The sequence below is a fragment of the Caenorhabditis elegans genome, chromosome II (assembly GCF_000002985.6).
Source record: "Caenorhabditis elegans chromosome II".
NCBI lineage: Eukaryota > Metazoa > Nematoda > Chromadorea > Rhabditida > Rhabditidae > Caenorhabditis > Caenorhabditis elegans.
The window spans coordinates 2233475-2254717 of NC_003280.10; the positions used below are offsets into that span (position 1 = coordinate 2233475).

At 35.4% G+C, this 21243-nt stretch overlaps 2 protein-coding genes and 1 non-coding gene across 3 annotated transcripts; all 3 read left to right on the forward strand.

Moving 5' to 3' along the window:
* The first annotated feature begins 65 nt into the window (after positions 1-65).
* cct-3 (T-complex protein 1 subunit gamma) lies at positions 66-10065 on the forward strand. The gene is made up of 8 exons (NM_061817.6): positions 66-173; positions 228-337; positions 1989-2378; positions 3504-3672; positions 4640-5035; positions 6886-7191; positions 8178-8255; positions 9021-10065. Exons 1-8 carry the CDS (start codon positions 75-77, stop codon positions 9102-9104), a joined length of 1632 nt encoding a protein of 543 aa, NP_494218.2. The 5' UTR covers positions 66-74; the 3' UTR covers positions 9105-10065.
* A 102-nt stretch (positions 10066-10167) lies between these two features.
* On the forward strand, positions 10168-20894 carry F54A3.2 (TOG domain-containing protein). Its single transcript, NM_061818.6, has 10 exons — positions 10168-10297; positions 11650-11841; positions 13004-13093; positions 13326-13484; positions 15522-16193; positions 17100-17264; positions 17767-17901; positions 18164-18545; positions 19688-19864; positions 20329-20894. The coding sequence occupies exons 1-10, from the start codon at positions 10181-10183 to the stop codon at positions 20484-20486; spliced, it is 2247 nt and encodes a 748-aa protein (NP_494219.4). The 5' UTR covers positions 10168-10180; the 3' UTR covers positions 20487-20894.
* F54A3.7 lies at positions 14328-14410 on the forward strand. Its single transcript, NR_050893.1, has one exon. It is a non-coding gene; the product is annotated as an Unclassified non-coding RNA F54A3.7 (non-coding RNA).
* Positions 20895-21243: the final 349 nt, after the last annotated feature.

Genomic DNA, 21243 nt, shown 5'->3' on the forward strand with positions numbered 1-21243 from the left:
CTCCCGTTTCTTCCATTTTTGCATTTTCCTCCAGGTGTTCCTTGAAAATTCCCCCAAATTTCCAGCTAAAAATGATGCGCGGAGCCGGACAGCAGCCTATCATTGTGCTCAGCCAGGGTACAAAGCGTGAGAGTGGCCATCAGGTCCAAATCGGAAATATCAACGCTTGCAAGGTGAGATTTTGGGCTGAAAGTCGATGAAAATCGCAAATTTTTAATTATTTTCAGACGATCGCCGACGTGATTCGCACAAGTTTGGGCCCTCGGGCCATGCTAAAGATGTTGATGGATCCAATGGGAGGAATTGTCATGACAAATGACGGAAACGCCATTTTGAGGTGCTTAGAGGCCTGAAAGTGCAGATTTTGACCGAAAAAAACCGTTTTTCGGCAGATTTTTGAAGAAAAATGGCTGGAAAATCGAATTTTCCCTGAAAAAAATTGCGAAAATAGCTAGAAAACCGGATTTTAACGCTGAAAATCCGATTTTTCACCGAAAAATGCTGAAAATTCACGATTCTCGGCCAAATTTTGGTCTTTTTAGCTGATTTTTGAAGAAAAATGGCTAAAAAATCGGCTTTTCCCCTGTAAAAAATAGCGAAAATAGCTTTAAAAAATCGGATTTTAACGCTGAAAATGCAATTTCACGCCGAAATTGTTAAAAATTTCATGTTTTTCTTTCAAATTTTTAGCATTTTCAGCAGATTTTATAATAAAAATGGCTATTTTCCGCAAAATCTTGGTTTTTTGGCAGAAATCGCACTTAGGTGCCCGAATTTTCTTGATTTTAGGCAAATTTTTATGATTTTTAGGCGAATTTTTTATGATTTTCGGCCAAATTTCGACGGTTTTCAGCCGAATTTTCACGATTTTCAACCGAATTTCAATTTTTAGCAGAGAAATCACAAAAAAAAGTTTTAAAAATCTAATTTTCTGCGGAAAAAAAAAATGATTTTTTTACTAAAAAAAACTCCAATTTTCGCAGAAAAATCCCAGAGTTCTACAAATAAACTCTAAAAATCTCAATTGTAACTCAAAATTTCCCGATTTTTCTGTAAAAAACTTCAATTTTCACCGAGAAAAGTCATTTTTAACTCAAAATTCCCCAAATTTTCTCAATTTTAACACAAAAACCTTCAATTTTCGCAGAGAAATCTCGGATTTCCACAAAAAAAATTCAAAAAATATCAATTTTAGCTCAAAAGTTCCCGATTTTTCCGTGAAAAACTCCAATTTACATCGAAAAAAGGCATTTTTAACTCAATTTTCACTCAAAAACCTCCATTTTTTACCGAAAAATCTCAGATTTCCACAAATAAACTTCAAAAATCTCAATTTTAATTCAAACTTTACCGATTTTTCCGTAAAAAAAACTCCATTTTTTACCGAAAAAAAAAAATATTTTTTCACTCAGAAACCTCTAATTTTAATCGAAAAATGACATTTTTTCCGTAAAAAACTCCAATTCTCACCGAAAACAAAGCCATTTGTAACTCAAAATTCTCCAAAATTTTTAACTCAAAAAACCTCCATTTTTTACAGAGAAAGCACTTAAAAAATTCTAAAAATCTCAAATTTTAAGCGAAATAAGTCAATTTTAACCAAAAAACCTCCTATTTTTTGCAGAGAAATCCCAGATTTCCACAAAAAAAAACTCTAAAAATCTCAATGTTAACGCAAAATTTCCCGATTTTTCTGTAAAAACCTTCGATTTTCACTGAAAAAAAGTCATTTTCAACTCAAAAACCTCCAATTTTCGCAAAAAAAAAAAATTTTTAACTCAAAAACCTCCATTTTTTACCGGAAAAAGTGATTTTTCATTCAAATTTCCTCAATTTTAACTCAAAATTACCCGATTTTGCTCTAAAAATCTCGATTTTCATCGAAAAACGCCATTTTTAACTCAAAATTCCCCTAAATTGCCCAATTTTAGCTCAAAATTTACCGATTTTTCTCATTTTTAACTCAAAAACCTCCATTTTTTTTGCAGAGAAATCACCGTAAAACACCCGGCAGCCAAATCAATGATCGAAATTGCCCGTACTCAGGACGAGGAAACCGGCGACGGAACCACATCAGTCATCATTTTAGCCGGAGAAGTTATGGCTCACGCTCAAACATATTTGGAGCAAAAAACTCATCCAACTCTGATTATTAAAGCCTATCGTCAGGCTCTTGAAGATATGATTCAATGGTCTGAGAATAAATTCTCGAAAACTGTCGATATAACTGATGATGCGGAGATTGCAAAAGTCGTTAAATCGTGTTTGGGAACGAAAATGATCAGTAAATGGATGGATTTGGCTGTGAATATCTCGATTCAGGCCGTCAAGACTATTCGTGTTGAGAAGGCCGGTGTCAGAGAGATTGATATCAAGAGGTACTGGAAATTCGGTGGAAATTGGAGAAAAAATGGTGGAATTATGAAGAAAAGTGGAAAAATGGCCCGAAAAATCGTTGAAAACCACGGAAATTGGCCTAATTTTCGGAAAATTAGGAAGAAAATTCGAAAAATGAGCCGGCAATCACTAATTTTGTGAAACTTAGGCTAAAAACACAGAAATTGGCAAAAATTACGAAGAAAATTCGAAAAAAAGCCACAAAATCGTTAATTTAGCCGAAAAAAATCACGAAAATTGAAAGAAAAATTTAAAAATTGATAAATTATCGATTTTTCCGTGAAACATGCGAAAATTGTGAAGAAAAATCGAAAAAGGACCGGAAAATTTAATTTTTTGGCCCAAAACCACGAAATTTAGGAAGAAAAGTCGAAAAATGAGCCGGAAATCACTATTTTTCGGGAAAAATACACGAAAAAAAGACAAAAATTAGGCTAAAGCACAGAAATTGAAGGAATTTATGAAGAAAATCGTTAAAACTACGGAAATTGGCTTAATTTTCGAAAAATTACGGAGAAAAATCGAAAAATGAGCCGGAAATCGCCAAATTAGCAAAAACTGCCCGAAAAATCGCTAAAAAAAACGGAGATTACGGCTCAACAACTGGAAATTCCCAAAAAAAACCAATATTTTATCGATTTTCCCGTAAAAATTGCCAAATAATCGATATATAATCGATTTTCTCGTTAAAAAAAAGAGAAAAATCGATACATTATCGATTTTTTCTGTTAAAATTGTCGAAAATCCCTGAAATTTATACGAAAACTCGTCATTTTTTAGATTTTCCGCTGAAAAACCCCCAAAAATCCTCAATTTTCGACTAAAAATTGTAGAAAATTAACGAAAAATCAGTCGGAAATTGATAATTTCCGGAAAATTCTATAGAAAAATGGCGATTTTTTGCAATTTTCCGCTTGAAAACCCATAAAATTGCCGGTTTTAACCCAAATTTCCCACTAAAAATCCCAATTTTTCACTTAAAATTGCAGAAAATTAACAAAAAAAAATCGCGATTATTCCAATTTTCACTTGAAAAACCCCATAAAAACACCGATTTTAAGCCAAATTTCCCATTAAAAATCCCCAAAATTACCCATTTTTTCCAGATATTGCCGTATCGAAAAGATTCCAGGAGGCCGTATTGAGGATAGTCAAGTTGTTAAGGGAATTGTCGTTAATAAGGATATTCTCCACGCAAAAATGCGCCGACGCATCGAAAATCCACGTATTGTACTGTTGGATTGCAATTTGGAGTACAAAAAGGGAGAATCGCAGGTAGAAATACGCGATTTCTCGGCGAAAAAATGGACTTTTTTGCTCAAAAACTGAATTTTTCAGCTTTTTTTGCACTGAAAATGCTGAAAATTGGTTTTTTTGCTGAAAATTCACCGAAAAAAGCTGAAAATATTGCAGAAATCGACGAAAAATGCCTTTTTTGCTGAAATTTCAGCCAGAAAATTGTTCAGAATCGCAATTTCCTGCCAAAATCGACGTTTTTCGGCGAAAATTGGTAGATTTTGAACCGAAAATTGTGAAAAATGGACTTTTTTGCTCAAAAACAGACTTTTTGAGCTTTTTTCACACTGAAAATGGTGGAAAATTGGATTTTCCAGCAGAAAATTCGGAAATTTTCAATTTTTGGCGGAAATTTGACGAAAAATATATGAAAAACACCGATTTTTGTCTGAAAAAGTTCAAAAGCCGAAAAATTGGCCAAAAATCTCCAAAATCGGACTTTTCTGGCGTTTTTCGTGGAAAAATTGAAATTTTTTTGAAAAATTGAGCAAAAATCGCCGAAAAACCGCTAAAAAAACTGCCGAAATTGGCAATTTTGAGCTTAAAAAAACTTGAAAAATGCTCAAAATTACCCAATTTTCACCGGAAATTGAGCTAAAATCGTCGAAAAAGACTGAATTTTCAATTTTTAGCTGAAAATCTGCCTATTTTCGGCTAAAATTGCTTTAAAAACATTAAAATTCAAATTTTTTGGCTAAAAATACTCAGATTGCCCTTTTTTTTCTCCAAAAATGACAAAAAAAAAATCAATCAGAAAAATGCGATTTTTTTTACAAAAATTGGCTTCAAAACGTCTAAATTCTCCCTAATTTTTGCTGCTGAAAATTGTGCAAAAATCACCGAAAAATGACGATTTTAGGCTGAAAATCTTCAAAAAAAGCTCAAAATTCCCCACTTTTCACCGGAAAAAGACGAAAAAAGCTCCAAATTTATCGATTTTTTGCAGACTTCCCTAGAAATCATGCGTGAAGAGGACATTTCGGCGATTTTGGAGCAAGAAGAGCAAGCAATTCGCAAGCAATGCGATGAAATTATCAAGTTGAAGCCGGATCTCGTGTTCACCGAAAAAGGAATTTCCGATTTGGCGCAACATTTCCTACTTAAAGCCGGAATTACATGCTTGAGACGTCTCAAAAAGACTGATAACAACCGATTGGCTCGTGTCTGTGGAGCCCGTGTTGTACATGATACTTCAGATTTAAGAGATGAAGATGTTGGAACTAAAGCCCAACTTTTTGAAGTTGTTAAAATTGCTGATGAGTATTATACTTATGTTACGGCTGAAACTACGACCGCTTGTACTGTTGTACTTCGTGGACCATCAAAGGATGTCATTAATGAGGTAGAAGTTTACGATTTTTGATGGAAAATTTGATTTTCCCGCGAAAAATTGATCTACAGCGAGATTTGGAGTGAAAAATTGAGATTTTTGACCCTAAAATTCTCATTTTCGAGGTTTTTCACTAGAAAAAGTACTCGAAACTTGAATTTTTGAATTATTTTACCTAAAATGTAGAAATTGACGATTTTTGATGGAAAATTTGATTTTCCCGCGAAAAATTGATCTACAGCGAGATTTGGAGTGAAACATCGAGATTTTTCGTCATTTTTCATTAGAAAAGTGCTCAAAACGAATTTTTAATGATTTTTGCACGAAAATCGGATTTTCCCGCGAAAAATTGATCTACAGCGGGTTTTGGAGTGAAATTTCTAGATTTTTGACCCAAAATCCGCGAATTTTCCATAATTTTGACTCGAATAGTGATTTAAGGGGGAAATTTAGGATTTTCCCGCGAAAAATTGACCTACATCGAGTTTTGGAGTGAAAAATTGAGATCTTTTCACCTAAAAATGCGTATTTTCGAAGTTTTTCAGTAGAAAAGGATTCGAAAATTGATTTTTTCGATTTTTCCAAGAAATTGCCGATTTCTAACTGGAAAATTTGGTTTTTCCTGCGAAAAATTGATCAATATCGAGTTTCGGAGTGAAAAATTGAGATTTTTCGTCATTTTTCACTAGAAAAAGTGCTCGACATTTGAATTTTTGATGATTTCTGCACGAAAAATTGGGCTAAAGCCCAACTTTTTGAAGTTGTTAAAATTGCTGATGAGTATTATACTTATGTTACGGCTGAAACTACCACTGCTTGTACTGTTGTACTTCGTGGACCATCAAAGGATGTCATTAATGAGGTAGAAATTTACGATTTTTGATGGAAAATTTGATTTTCCCGCGAAAAATTGATCTACAGCGAGATTTGGAGTGAAAAATTGAGATTTTTGACCCTAAAATTCTCATTTTCGAGGTTTTTCACTAGAAAAAGTACTCGAAACTTGAATTTTTGAATTATTTTACCTAAAATGTAGAAATTGACGATTTTTGATGGAAATTCTGATTTTCCCGCGAAAAATTGACCTACATCGAGTTTTGGAGTGAAAAATCGAAATTTTTTACCTAAAAATGCGTATTTTCGAAGTTTTTTCACTAGAAAAAGTACTCGAAACTTGAATTTTTGAATTATTTTACCTAAAATGTAGAAATTGACGATGTTTGATAAAAATTCTGATTTTCCCGCGAAAAATTGATCTACGTCGAGTTTTGGAGTGAAAAATCGAGATTTTTCGTTGTTTTTCACTAGAAAAGTGCTCGAAATTGAATTTTTGATGAAAAATATTTTATTTTTCACGAAAAATTGATAAAAATCAGAGGAAAACCCATTTTTTCAGTCAAAAAACTGGAAAACCCCAATTTTTAGACGAAAAATCGTATTTTCGATCGAAAATCAACAGAAATTTCGATTTTCCGTTCAAAAAATAGCTGAAATTTCATATTTTGAACTGGAAAATGCTCAATTTTCACTCAAAACATCCCAAAAAATACAGTTTTCAGCCTAAAAAGTTCGAAGAAACTGAATTTTAGGCTTAAAAACTGCGATTTATAGCCAAAAAATTGAGGTTTTCTCCAATTTTTTACTCAAAACATTCCAAAAAATGCAATTTTCAGCCCGAAAAGTCCAGATTTTCACTCAAAATTCTGTTTTCAAATCGAAAAAATCGCCAAATCAGCTCAAAAATTCGAATTTTAGAGTCAAAATCTTACGAAAAATCCCATTTTCAAGTCGAAAAAGCCCGAAAATTCCCGATTTTCCCCTCAAAAACCTCCAAAAATCCATTAATTTTTGTAATTTTCCAGGTCGAACGTAATCTCCAAGACTCTCTTCACGTCGTCCGTAACATTATGATCAATCCAAAGCTTGTACCAGGTGGCGGAGCTCTTGAAATGGCTTTGAGCCGTGAAATTGAACAACAAGGAGCCAAAATGGACGGAGTTAAGAAATGGCCGTATAAGGCGATTGGATTGGCTCTTGAAGTGATTCCACGGACATTAATTCAGAATTGTGGAGGTTCTACAATTCGAAAAATGACCGAATTGCGTGCGATTCACGCTCAAAACGCTGAAAATTGGACTTTTGGAGTCGACGGAACCTCGGGAGACTTGGTACGGCGCTTTGTTGCCGAAAATTCCGTGAAATTCGAGAAAATTGGCTCAAAAACTGAAAAATTCCGTAAAAATCCGGGAAAATTGACCTAAAAATTAGCGAAATTCATCGAAAATCGAATTTTTATTGAAAAATTTCAAATTTTCAGCAAAAAATATCGAAAACTATAAATTTTCCATTTGAAGAAAAAATCGATTTTTCACTGGAATTCCCATAAAATTTGAATTTTTCGATGAATTTTGCGATTTTCGAGCTCAAAATCGAGTTCCCCGCGAAATTTCAGTCGGAAAATCGAAAACTAGAGGTTTCTAGCTCAATTTTGAAATTTCCGGGGGTACGGTAGCGCCAAAAGTACGCAAACACAGACTACAGTCCCCCCAAAACACTCGATTTCACGCGATTTTCGAATTTTGAGCTGAAAATTTAAGATTAGACTAAGAAAATGGCGCTGAAAACGAATTTTATAATAAAAATGCACAGAAATTATTCGGAGCTCTCAAAAAATGAGCAAATTTTCAGAAAACCTTGAATTTTAACCCGAAAATTTGAAAATTGCAATTTTCTATAAGAAAAATCTGGAAATGGCTCAATATCACTTTTTTACATCAAAAATTTTGGAAAATTCTGGTTAAAACTAGCCAAAATCGATTTTTATCACCAAAAAGTCTAGAAAATCCTGATTTTTATGGAATTTGTCGATTTTCCATATAAAATTCGAATTCCCTGCAAAATTGCAGGCAGAAAATCGAAATCTAGAGGTTTCTAGCTCAATTTTGAAATTTCCCGGGTTACGGTAGCGCCAAAAGTACGCAAACACCGACTACAGTACCCCCAAAACACCCGATTTTACGCAATTTTCGAATTTTGAGCTGAAAATTGAGTTTTAGACTAAGAAAATGGCGGGGAATTCGAATTTGAACAAAAAAACTCCGGGAAAAATCTCTGAAAAGCTCAAAATGCACCAAAAATGCTCATTTTCTTGCAGGTTGACATGAACAAACTGGAAATCTGGGACCCACTGGCCGTCCGTATTCAAGTTCTCAAAACAGCCATCGAAACATCGGTAAGGACGACGAGGAAAATCGGATTTTTCGCGAAATTTTGACGAAAAAAGCGGAAAATTCGCGGCTTTTCGCCCGGAAAAATGGATTTTTCCGTTAATTTTGCCGAATTTCAGCTGAGAATTACAAAAAATTCGAATTTTTCACTCAAAAAATCGATAAAAATATGGAAAACTACGGAAAATTTGAGTTTTCGCCGGAAAAAACGGAAAATTTGGCGGAAAAATCCAATTTTTTGTGGAAAAAAAGCGATATTTGACTCAAAAAATCGAAATTTTTCCGAAAATTTTCAAAGATTTCGCTTTAAAAAATTTAAATTTAGCGGAAATTTTCAATTTTTGACTCAAAAAATTGAAATTTTGACGAAAAAAGCGGAAAATTCGCGGCTTTTCGCCCGGAAAAATGGATTTTTCCGTTAATTTTGCCGAATTATACCTGAAAATTGCAAAATTGACGGAAAATTTTCAATTTTTCAATGAAAAAACTGAAAATTTTGAATTTTTTGGTCAAAAAAATCGAAATTTGGCTGAAATGTTGAACTTTTGGTGAAAAAATCGGAAATTTTAATAAAAATTCGATTTTTTCACTCAAAAAATTGATAAAAAAACTATGGAAAACTACTGAAAATTTGAATTTTTCACATAAAAACCCAAATTTTGGCGGAAATTTCAAAGATTTCGTCTTAAAAAATTAAAATTTAGCGGAAATTTTGAATTTTTGACTCAAAAAAAATCGATTTTTCCACTAAAATCTCCCAATTTTTGCAGGTTATGCTTCTCCGTATCGACGATATTGTTTCGGGAACAAAGAAGGCTGTCGGAGGCGAAAAACAGGAAATGATGCCACAATAAATCCCTTTTTTCTTCATTTTTTCATTATTTTTTCCCTTTTTTGTGAGAATTTTTGGACTTTTTTGAGTGAAAATTTGACGAAAATCGGTTGAAAAGTGCGATTTTTTGAGCTAAAATTCATATTTTCACAGAAAATTCGAATTTTCACCATTTTTTGGTTTGAAAAATGTGATTTTTTTGAATTTTAAGCCGATTTTTAGCCTAAAAACTCCGAATTTCTTCCTGAAAAGTGCATTTTTTGGCTCTAATTTTGAATTTTCACAGATTTTTCGGCTTAAATTTGCTCCAAAAATCTATTTTTCTGGGCTTTAAGCTAATTTTTTGCCTAAAATTAGCTTTAAAAATGCGATTTTTACCTCGAAAACATGATTTTAAACCATTTTTCGGCTCCAAAATTCCAAATTTTTCCACAAAAAACTCTGAAAAATGCAAATTTTCCCCTAAAAATCGGATTTTTAGCCATTTTTCGGCTCAAAAATTTCTCCAAAATTCCCGAATTTCACCGAAAAATCTGATTTTTCCCCAATTTTCTCTTTAAAAAACTCTGAAAAATGCGTTTTTTTGGCTCGAAAATTCGATTTTTTACCATTTTTCGGCTCAAAAATATGCTCCAAAATCCTATTTTCGCCCCGACAAATCCTCAAAAATGCTAAATTTCCCCAAAATTCACAATTTTAAGCCAATTTTCCTCCAAAAAAAAAAATGGATTTTTGACTTAAAAATTCGATTTTCAGTCATTTTGTTCTGAAAAAATCCAATTTTTCCTTTAAAAAATCCCTTTAATCGCCCCATCTAAGTTCTCCCATTCAATCCGATCTTTTCCGTGTTATTTTCCCATTAAATTTCAGCTTTTTCCCCGTTTTTGTTTGCTTTTTCCCGCTTTTTTCCAATTTTTTTTGTAATAATTTGTTTGTTTTTGCCGCGACACACGTTTCTCTATAAATTTGCCCCCCCCGTTTTTTGAGCCATTTTGAGCATTTTAGGCCCCAAAAATCCACGTTTTTTCGTATTTTTTATTGATTTTTATCCATTTTTTTGGACCCATTTTCAGATTAATTTTCAGCTGAAAAATTCAGATGGACGAATGGCAATTTTTGGATGAAGTTGATGTGCTCGCGAAATGGCCTGCGGAGCACAAAAAAGCCGTGCTCGAGCCCGGAGCCAAATGGAAGGAGAGGAAGGAAGGATTGGAGGTGCTCTGGAGAGATGGAAAATTTGGATTTTTGGCTGAAAATTTGAATTTCCCGGTCAAAAACGAGCGGAAATTCAAATTTTATCCTCAATTTTGACCGAAAAGATAATTTTTCAGTGAAAAAATTGATTTTTTTTGCGAAAAATCTAGGAATTTTCCAATTTTTCTCGCAGAAAATCGCATTTTTTAGCTGAAATTTCGAAATTTTTGCTAAAAAATGCGATTTTCTGCGAGAAAATTGGAAAATTTCTAGATTTTGAGCAAAAAAACCGTCTTTTTGGTCAAAATTGAGTATAAAATTTGAATTTCCGCTCGTTTTTGACCGGGAAATTCAAAATTTCAGGCCAAAAATTTCTCTAAAAGCCCCTAAACAAGCAATTTTCAGCCGGAAAAAGTCTGAAAATTATCGATTTTTCGCTTAAAATCCGAAAAATCAGCCAAAATATTGATTTTTCGACGAAAAAACACGATAAATTTGGGATTTTTCGTAAAAAAATCCAATTTTCAGTGGAAAAAGCCTGAAAAATGTCGAAAATTTCTCTAAAAATCAATTTTTGAGCCAAAAAAAGTCTGAAAATGCCTATTTTTCACTTAAAAACTTGCTAAAAATCCGAAAAAAACGCCGAAATTCTGGGATTTTTCCTTTAAATCCCATTTTTATGCCGAAAAATGGCCAAAATATCCGATTTTCAGCCCAAAACTAACCCAAAAATGCTTAAAATTCCCAAATTTCCAGCCGGAAACCTGAAAAATCCAATTCTCGTTTGAAAAATTATCTAAAATACCGATTTTTCATTGAAAAAACGCCAAAAATCTAGAAATTTTCCAATTTTTCCCGATGAAAATCGAATTTTAAGCTGAAATTTCAAGAAAAATTCAATTTTTAGCCGAAACATCTCGAAATTGCATAAAAAATGCCATTTCCAACTCGAAAAATCGACGGAAATTCCGAATTTTTCGCCAAAAAATGCTGAGAATATAGATTTTCTGCCCAAAATTGACCTAGAAATGACTCAAATTTTAAAATTTACCCCCAAAAACCTGGAAAATCTCGAAAATTTTGAATTTTCCACCTAAAATCTCCCGGAAAATCCCATTTTAAAGTCAAAAAATGTGAAGAAAATCCGAAAAAATTTGTTTTTTCACGAAAAAAACTCAATTTTCGAGTCGAAAAACTAAGAAAACCCCAATTTTTAGCCGAAAAACGCTGAAAAATGCCCGAATTTAACTTAAAAATTCACTTTTTCGATTGAAAAATCGATTTTCAACCCCAAAAACGGCCTGAAAACTCGAGTTTGTGGCCTAAAAATCGCCAAAAAGCCCGATTTTTCACTCAAAAGCCCAATATTTCAGGCTCTAAACACTCAAATTGAGCAAAATCCGCGGCTCTCGACCTCCACAATGACAATTTACGGCGAATTAATGGATGAATTGAGAAAAATATTGGATCGGGAATCGAATATTGTTGTAGTTACGACAGCAATTCGTACTGTCGAACTATTGGCTCGGGGAATACGGCAACGATTTGCTGGATTTATTGGAATGGTACTGGAAATTTGGTGGAAAATGAGCCGAAAATCGTGAAAATTGGCCGGAAATTGACTGAAAATCGTGAAAATTCGGTGGAAAATGGCCTAAAAGTGCCAAAAATCGATTTATTGGCGAAAATCGGGCCCAAAAAGGCTAAAATTTGGCCAAAAACGACCCAAAAATCGTGAAATTTCGATTTTTTGCCTTATAATGGCTTGAAAACCTGAAAATTCGGCAAAAAAATAAGCAAAAAGTGCTGAAAATTGCCGAAAAATATGCCAAAAAATGGCAATTTCAAACGAAAAAGTTGAAAAAATCGTGAAAAATTGATTTTTAAATGCAAAATTCCTATTATTGAGTATGAAATTCGAATTTCCCGCCATTTTCTTAGTCTAAAACCCAATTTTCAGCTCAAAATTCGAAAATTGCGTAAAATCGGGTGTTTTGGAGGTACTGTAGTCGGTGTTTGCGTACTTTTGGCGCTACCGTAACCCGGGAAATTTCAAAATTGAGCTAGAAACCTCTCGTTTTCGGGTTTCAGGCTGAAATTTCGCGAGGAATTCGAATTTAAACTCGAAAATGGCCAAAAACCACCAAAAATTGTGAAATTTCTGATATTTTTGCGGAAAATTAGCCAAAATTTGCCGAAAATGAGCTAACAGAGCTGAAATTCGACCGCAAAACTAATTTAGTGCCAAAATTTCGAAAATCACGAGTTTTCAGCCTATTTTTCAGCCAAAAACTGATGAATTTATGTGAAAAATGGTTGAAAATGCCGGAAATTTGGCGAAATTCGTGAAATTCGACGGAAAATTAGCAAAAATTGACGAATTTCAGTAGGACTTTGAAAAAACTTTAAAATTTTGCGATTTTCATTAAAAAATGGTGAAAAATTGAGTTTTAAGTTGAAATTTCCAATTTTTCAGTAAAAAATTCGAATTTCTCACCATTTATTAAGTATAAAACCCAATTTTCAGCTCAAAATTCGAAAATCGCGTAAAATCGGGTGTTTTTGGGGTACTGTAGTCGGTGTTTGCGTACTTTTGGCGCTACCGTACCCCTAGAAAATTCAAAATTGAGCTAGAAACTTCTAGTTTTCGATTTTCCGTCTCAAATTTCGCGAGGAATCCGAATTTGGCATTAAAAATTCGAAATTTTCATTTTTTTAATATTCCAGGTAGTGCCATTTCTGATCAAACGTGCCAAGGATAAGAAGAAGAACGTGAGAGATGCGATTTTGGCGGCAATGGGTGCTGTGGCTGATACGGTACGGCGGAATTTTGGCAAAAAATTCGAAAAAAATTGGATTTCTGCGCGAAAATCCGGGAAATTTTGATAAAAATCTGACTTTTCTGGAATTTTTTAGTGAAAAATCCAATTTTTTCGCTGAAAAATCTATAAAAATGACCCAAAAATCGGTTTTTTCAGCTGAAAATCTGGAAAATTACGCTAAAAAATCGATAAAAACCGCAATTTTCTCAGATTTTCCGTATTTTCAGACAACTTCCGAGCGTCTCCAAAAGGATCTTATCGATTGGTTCGGAATTCCGTCTCCAGAGTCAAAAAAGACACTTTTACACTTTCTTTACGCATATTTCTGCCGCCAATGCACACCGGATATCCAATTTATTAAGACGATCGCTCCGTTGATTGTTAAGGTGTTGAATTTCATTGGAAAAACTGAAAATTTCCCAATTCTGAGTTCAAATTCGAATTCCCCGCCAAATTTCAGTCGGAAAATCAAAAACTAGAGGTTTCTAGCTCAATTTTGAGTTTTCGAGGGTTACGGTAGCGCCAAAAGTACGCAAACACAGACTACAGTACCACAAAAACACCCGATTTTACGCGATTTTCGATTTTCGAGCTGAAATTTTAAGATTAGACTAATTAAATGGCGGGGAGCTCGAATTTGATGTTAAAAATCAGCGAAAATTATTTTGAGATATCGAAAATTGGAAAAAATTCCTAAAATTTAACAAAACTCTCAAAATTTTGCGATTTCGAGCTCAAATTCGAATTCCCTGCAAAATTTCAGTGAGAAACCCGAAGCTAGAGCTCTCTAGCTCAATTTTGAAATTTCCCGGGTTACTGTAGCTTCGAAAGTACGCAAACACCGACTACAGTACCCCCGAAACACAGAATTTCACGCGATTTTCGAATTTTGAGCTGAAAATTTGGGTTTAGACTAAGAAAATGGCGAGGAATTCGAATTTCATAATAAAAATGCACATAAATTATTCGGAGCTCTCAAAAAATGAGCAAATTTTCAGAAAACCTTGAATTTTAACCCAAAAATTTGAAAATTACAATTTTCTATAAGAAAAATCGGGAAATAAATGGAAAAAACAGATTTTCCACTTTTCACATCACAAATTTTGGAAAATTCTGGTTAAAACTAGCCAAAATCGATTTTTCACTTTAAAAAGTCTAAGAAACCCAGATTTTTCTTGAATTTGTCGATTTTCGAGCTCAAAATCGAATTCCCCCCGAAATTTCAGTCGGAAACTCGAAAACTAGGCATTTCTAGCTCAATTTTGGAATTTCCCGGATTACTGTAGCGCCAAAAGTACGCAAACACCGACTACAGTACCCCCGAAACACCCGATTTGACGCGATTTTCGAATTTTGAGCTGAAATTTCATGGTTAGACTAACTAAATGGCGGGAAATTCGAATTTCATAGTGAAAATTCACAGAAATTATTTTGAGCTCTGAAAATGAGCAAATTATCTACATAAAGAGCTCAAAAATCTGAATATTTGGATTTTTCTGTAGCAATTCCAAAAAATGGCAGAAAAAACTAATTTTCAGCTCGATATCACTTTTTCATATGAAAAATTCCGGTTAAAACATTTTTTCAGCATAAATAAGTTAGAAAACCCCCGATTTTTCTGGAATTTTCCGATTTGCGAACTCAAATTCGAATTCCCTGCGAAATTTGAGTCGAAAAATTGAAAACTTGAGGTTTCTAGCTCAATTTTGAGTTTTCGAGGGTTACTGTAGCGCCAAAAGTACGCAAACACCGACTACAGTACCCCCGAAAACACCCGATTTCACGTGATTTTCGAATTTTGAGCTGAAAATTTGGGTTTAGACTAAGAAAATGGCGAGGAATTCGAATTTCATAATAAAAATGCACAGAAATTATTCGGAGCCCTCAAAAAATGAGCAAATTTTCAGAAAACCTCGAATTTTAACCCAAAAATTTTGAAAATAGCAATATTCTATAAGAAAAATCTGGAAATGGGTGGAAAAGACAGATTTTTCACTTTTCACATCACAAATTTTGGAAAATTCTGGCAAAAACTAGCTAAAACCGATTTTTATCACCAAAAAAGTCTGGAAACCCCCGATTTTTATGGAATTTGTCGATTTTCGTGATGAAATTCGAATTCCCCGCCAAATTTCAGCCTGAAAATTGAAAACTAGAGGTTTCTATCTCAATTTTGAAATTTCGAGGGTTACTGTAGCGCCAAAAGTACGCAAACACCGACTACAGTACCCCGAAAACACCCGATTTCACGTGATTTTCGAATTTTGAGCTGAAAATTTAGGATTAGACTAATTAAATGGCGGGGAATTCGAATTTGATGATTAAAACGCTGAGAAAAATTTCTGAAATACTCAAAAAACCTCCAAAAGTAGATTTTTGCCCGAAAAATTCGAATTTTACCCTAAAAAATCGATTTTTTCCAGGCTTCATCCGAAAGTGACGTCACAGTCCGCGACAAGGCGTGCCAGGCGCTAGGCTCCATCAAACGCCTAATAGGCGACACAATCACCGCCTTCATCGGCCCAATCTCCACAGAAACGGCGAAAATCGAAAAAATCAATCAATACCAGCAAGAAGCCGCTGAGGAATTCAAAAAATTCCAGGAAACTCAGCCAAAAGCCGGCGGTGATGGTGGAGCTGAAAATTCGGCGGAAAATTTGGATGAAAATCAAGAAAATTCGCCGGAAAAAGCTGAAAAACCACAAGTTTTAGACGCGTGGGAGCTCCTGGAGCCGGAAGATTGCTCCAAAAAAATCGATAAATCTGTGGAAACTCAATTAATCGATAAAAATTGGAAAGAACGGCTCGCCGGCGCTGAAAATGTGAAAAAATCGATGGAAAACGCGGGGAGAATTGAAATTTCCGAACGATTAACGGAAATTTCGAAGCTTTTAATGAAAATTGTCGAAAAAGATGTGAATGTTAATGTCGGCGCGATTTCCGCGCAAATTTTGGCGGAAATTGCGAAAAAATCGAGATTTTCGTTTGCCCCGCTCGCTCTGAGAGCATTTCCCGTGGTTTTTGACAAGTTGAAGGATAAAAAGGCGATTTTGAGAGATGCGTTGGTGGAGTTTTGTGATGAAGCAGCGAATACGGTGGGTTTTCGTGTCGAAAATCGGTTTCCCCGCGAAATTTGAGTCGGAAAATCGAAAAGTAGAGGTTTCTAGCTCAATTTTGAAATTTCCCGGGTTACGGTAGCGCCGAAAGTACGCAAACACCGACTACAAAACACCCGATCTTACGCGATTTTCGATTTTCGAGCTGAAAATTTGGGTTTAGACTAAGATAATGGCGAGGAATTCGAATTTTCACTCAAAAATTGAAATTTTGCACTTGAAAATTATTTTTTTCACCATTTGTTTTAATTGAAAATCGCTAATTTTGAATTTTTCGACTGAAATTGGTCAATTTTCTTTCATTTTCCGTCGAATTTCATAAATTTTGCCAAATTTCCAGCGTTTTCAACCATTTTTCACATAAATTTTCAGTTTTTGGACATTTTTTTCCGAATTTTCTCGATTTTTGGCTAAAAAATAGGCCAAAATTTGTGAAATTTTGGTAAAACAATTTTACACCCATATTTGGTGATTTTTGACCGAATTTTACGTAAAAAATTTGGAAAACTTGTACCAAAACTCAAATTTTCACAAATTCTGGCTCCCTGGCCCGTTTGATCAGAAATGGGATCATCTGGAACATAACAATTGAAAATTTCGGATTTTCAATGCCAAATTCGGATTCCCCGCAAAATTTGAGTCGGAAAATCGAAAACTAGAGGTTTCTAGCTCAATTTTGAAATTTTACGGGTTACTGTAGCGCCAAAAGTACGCAAACATCGACTACAGTACCCCCAAAACACCCGATTTCACGGGATTTTCGAATTTTGAGCTGAAAATTCACAGATATACTAAATAAATGGCGTAGAATCCAAATTTCGCATTAAAAAACCCCGAAATTTTTTTCTAAACCTTTGAAAAATCCAAAAAAATCAATTTTTTCAGACCCCCCTGTCCGCCTACTCAGAAGCTGTCATCACTGCATTGAGCAACAAGAATCCACAGGCTCGACAGCAAACTGCTCTATTTTTGAGCCGATTTTTCGCGAAAAACGACCCCAAAACCGTGGAGACGGAGGCGGTGAAGCAGCTCGCCGAGCACATTTTGAAGGTTTGAATTCGCCGAATTTCAATTTTCTGACCGAAATTCGAATTCTCCGTAAAATTTCCGACTTTTTGAGACCCATATCGACTATATTCGGTTAAAAACCAAGTTTTTAGCGATTTTTGGTATGCGTTGCGGTCGCGTCGCGGTCGAAAGTTGAAAATCTTCAAAATCAAGCGATTTTCGCCAACTTTTCAGTGTTTTAGGTCAGAAAAACAATTTTAGACCATAAATTTGAATTCCCCGTAAAAGTTTCGACTTTTTGACACGCGTTGCGGTCGCGTCGCGGTCCAAATTCGAAAATCTTCAAAATCAACCGATTTTTGTCAACTTTTCTGTTTTTCCGGTCAGAATAACAGTTTTTCGACCAAAAATTCGAATTCGCCGTAAAATTTTCGACTTTTTGGCACGCGTCGCGGTCGAAATTTGAAAATCTTCAAAATGAACCGATTTTCGCCATTTTTTCACTATTTCAGATTAAAAAACGCTAGTAAAATCGAATTTTCAGACATCCAACGACGCTGACAAAGAAGTACGCGAGGCGGCCCTTCGAATTGTTGCCGCCGTGCAAAAATGCCTTGGAGAAGGTGTGGCGAAGCGTCTGTTGGCTGAAGTTTATGATGATAAGCTTAAAGCGGAAAAGGTAGAGGAAAATTGCGAAAAATAGCTCAAAAAGGTCCAAAATTGCTGGAACATTCTAATTTTTCAAAAAAAAAAAACACCGAAAAACTCAATTTTTCAGCTAAAAAACGCTGAAAAATGATCCAAAAATGAGCAAATCCATGAAAAACTGCAAAAACCCAATTTTTTGAGCCCTAAAAATTCAGAAAATGCCGAATTTCAGCCAAATTTGAGCTGAAAATGCTCCAGAAATTTCAATTTTCGAGAAAATTCAATTTTTCCAGCTTCCCCCGCTTATCGAAGAGCTCGAGAAGGAATTCGGGAGCTCGGCGAGCCCTGAGATGCTCCGTCTCGCCAAACACTACAAAATCGGCGCCTCCAGCACCTCTGCTCCACCGAAAACCACGGCCGCCGGAGCCCCAAAACGTCCATCTTCTGCAGTTGCTCCGCGACGAGCTCCGCCAGCTTCAGCTGCTCCAACTCGCCGAGCCCCATCTCCAAAAGCTCCGGTGGTGGCTCCGACTCGAAGAGCTCCGTCGCCAAAAGCTCCAGTGGCTTCGGTGGCTCCTGTGAAGCCAAAGCCTTTCGTGGCGAGACCCGCGCCGAGTTTTGGGAAGCCCAGAGCTGCAGTTGCACCCGCTAGAGCTCCGCAAATCACGCAGAGAGGTAAAAAATCGAATTCCCTGCAAAATTTCAATCAGAAACCGAAAAACTAGAAGTTTCTAGCTCAATTTTTAAATTTCGTGGAGTACGGTAGCACCGAAAGTACGCAAACACCGACTACAGTACCCCGGAAACACCCGATTTTACGCGATTTTCGAATTTTGAGCTGAAAATTCAGGGATAAGCTAAGAAAATAGTGGAGAATTCGAATTTGACATCAGAAATCAGCGAAAGTTATTTTGAGATATCGAAAAGTAGCGAAAATTTCGAGAAATCCAACAAAAATGTCAAAATTTCCGATTTTTGAGATAAAAATCGAATTCCTCGCGAAATTTCAGTGGGAAACTTGAAAACTAGAGCTCTCTAGCTCAATTTTTAAATTTCCCGGGTTACTGTAGCGCCAAAAGCACGCAAACACCGACTACAGTAACCCGAAACACCGGATTTTACGGGATTTTCGAATTTTGAGCTGAAAATTGAGTTTTAGATTGAATAAATTGCGGGGAATTCGAATTTGACCTTAAAAATACGCAGAAATGATTTTGAACCACATAAAAATTACAAAAACTCTGAAAGTCGAAAATCTGCAAATATTTTCGAAATTTAGAGCTCAGATTTGAGTTCTCCGCAAAATTTCAGCCGCAAACCCGAAAACTAGAAGCTTCTAGCTGAATTTTGAAAATTCTCGGGTTACTGTAGCGCCAAAAGTACGCAAACACCGACTACAGTACCCCCGAAACACCAAATTTCACGCGATTTTCGAATTTTGAGCTGAAAATTTGGGGTTAGACTAAATAAATAGTGTAGAATTTGAGTTTGACATTAAAAATGCGCAGAAATTATTTTGAACCACATAAAAATGACTAAAATCTCTAAAATCGAAAATTTTCATTCATTTTCGAAATTTCGAGCTCAAATTTGAGTTCTACGCAAAATTTCAGTGCGAAATCCGAAAACTAGAGGTTTCTAGCTCAAATTTGAAATTTCCCGGGTTACGGTAGCGCCAAAAGTACGCAAACACCGGCTACAGTACCCCCGAAACACCCGATTTTACGCGATTTTCGAATTTTGGGCTGAAAATTTGGGGTTAGACTAAGAAAATGGCGAGGAATTCAAATTTTATAATGAAAACTGGAAATTTTCAGCGCCAGCAGCCACCCGGCCATCCACGTCAGCAATCCGCGTGACCCCGATAGCTCCAAATGTGGTCAGAAATGGTGCTCCGACGACGGCTCAACAGGCTCCACGGAAACCAATTGGAATCGCTCGACCACAGACTTCAAGTGGAATTGCTGCTCCGGGAGCTCCGAGATCGAGAATCGGTAAAAATTTGGCCTGAAATTTGGCCTGAAAATGGCCTGAAAAAGCCTGAAATTAGCTTGAAAAAAGCTTGAAATTAGCCTAAAAAGCCTGAATTTTGCCTTAAAAAGCCTGAAAAAAGCCTAAAATAGTCTGAAATTTGCCTGTAAAAACCTGAAATTTTCATGAAAAAAGCTTGAAATTAGCCTGAAAAAGCGTGAAATTTTGCCTGAAAAATCCTGAAAATGGCCTGAAAAAACCTAAAATTTCGCCTGAAAAGCCTGGAAAAAGTGGCTTGAAAAAAACCAGCTAAGCCCCAAACTGGCCTTAATTTTGCCTGAAAAAAGCCTGAAGTTTCCTGAGAAGCCCGAAAAGCCTAAAAATGGCCTGAAGTTTGCCTACATGGCCTAAACGAACAGCCTGAAGTTTGCCTGAAAAGCCTGAAAAAAGCCTGAAAAGCCTAAAAGAAAAAATCTAAAATTTTCAGCAATGCCCACCACAAGCTCCTCATCACTGGCTCGCCGTCCCGGCTCGGCGTCCTCCTCAGTGCCACGTGTCCCCACAGGTGCTGCCTCGATGACGTCATCATCTCGCATTCGACCACCGTCCCGCCCTGGATCCCGTCCAGGGTCTCGCAACGAATAATTTTTTTTTTTTGAAATTTATTTATTTATTATGTGAATATGTTGAAAATTTTCACTTTTCCTTGACATTCCTCCCTTTTAATTCCAAAAAAATTTGGTTTTTCCCTCATTTTCCAGGCTTTTTTCGGAGAAAAATTTGCTGAAATTCGAGTTTTAGGCCTAATTTTCTGAATTTTTTGGCCTAAACCCCCTTTTTTCACTAAAATTCGAATTTTAAGCCAATTTTTTGGCCTAAAAGCCTGATTTTACACTGAAATTCCAATTTTTAGCCCTAATTTCCGTCTAAAAATCTCCTCCCAACATGTATTATGGCATAATTTTGCTCTTCCCCCGGACCCCGTGTATTTCATTTATTTATTTAAATTAATTTTTTTTTCCATTTTTATTTATGAGTGAAATTTTAAATTATTTTTCTGTTTAATTAAAACATCCACAAAATTTCAGTCGGTAAATCGAAAACTAGAGAGAGCCCTCTAGCACAATTTTGAAATTTCTAGGGTTACGGTAGCGCCAAAAGTACGCAAACACCGACTACAGTACCCCCGAAACACCCGATTTTACGGGATTTTTGAATTTTGAGCTGAAAATTCATGGATTGACTAAGAAAATGGCGCTGAATCCGAATTTAATGGTTAAAATTCACGAAAACTATTTTAAAATTCTTAAAAATTCAATTTTTTTTTGAAGAAATTCAAGTTTTGCAATCGGTTTGAAATCGGTGCATAGGAAAACAAGTTCGCTGACTGGAAATGAAACAG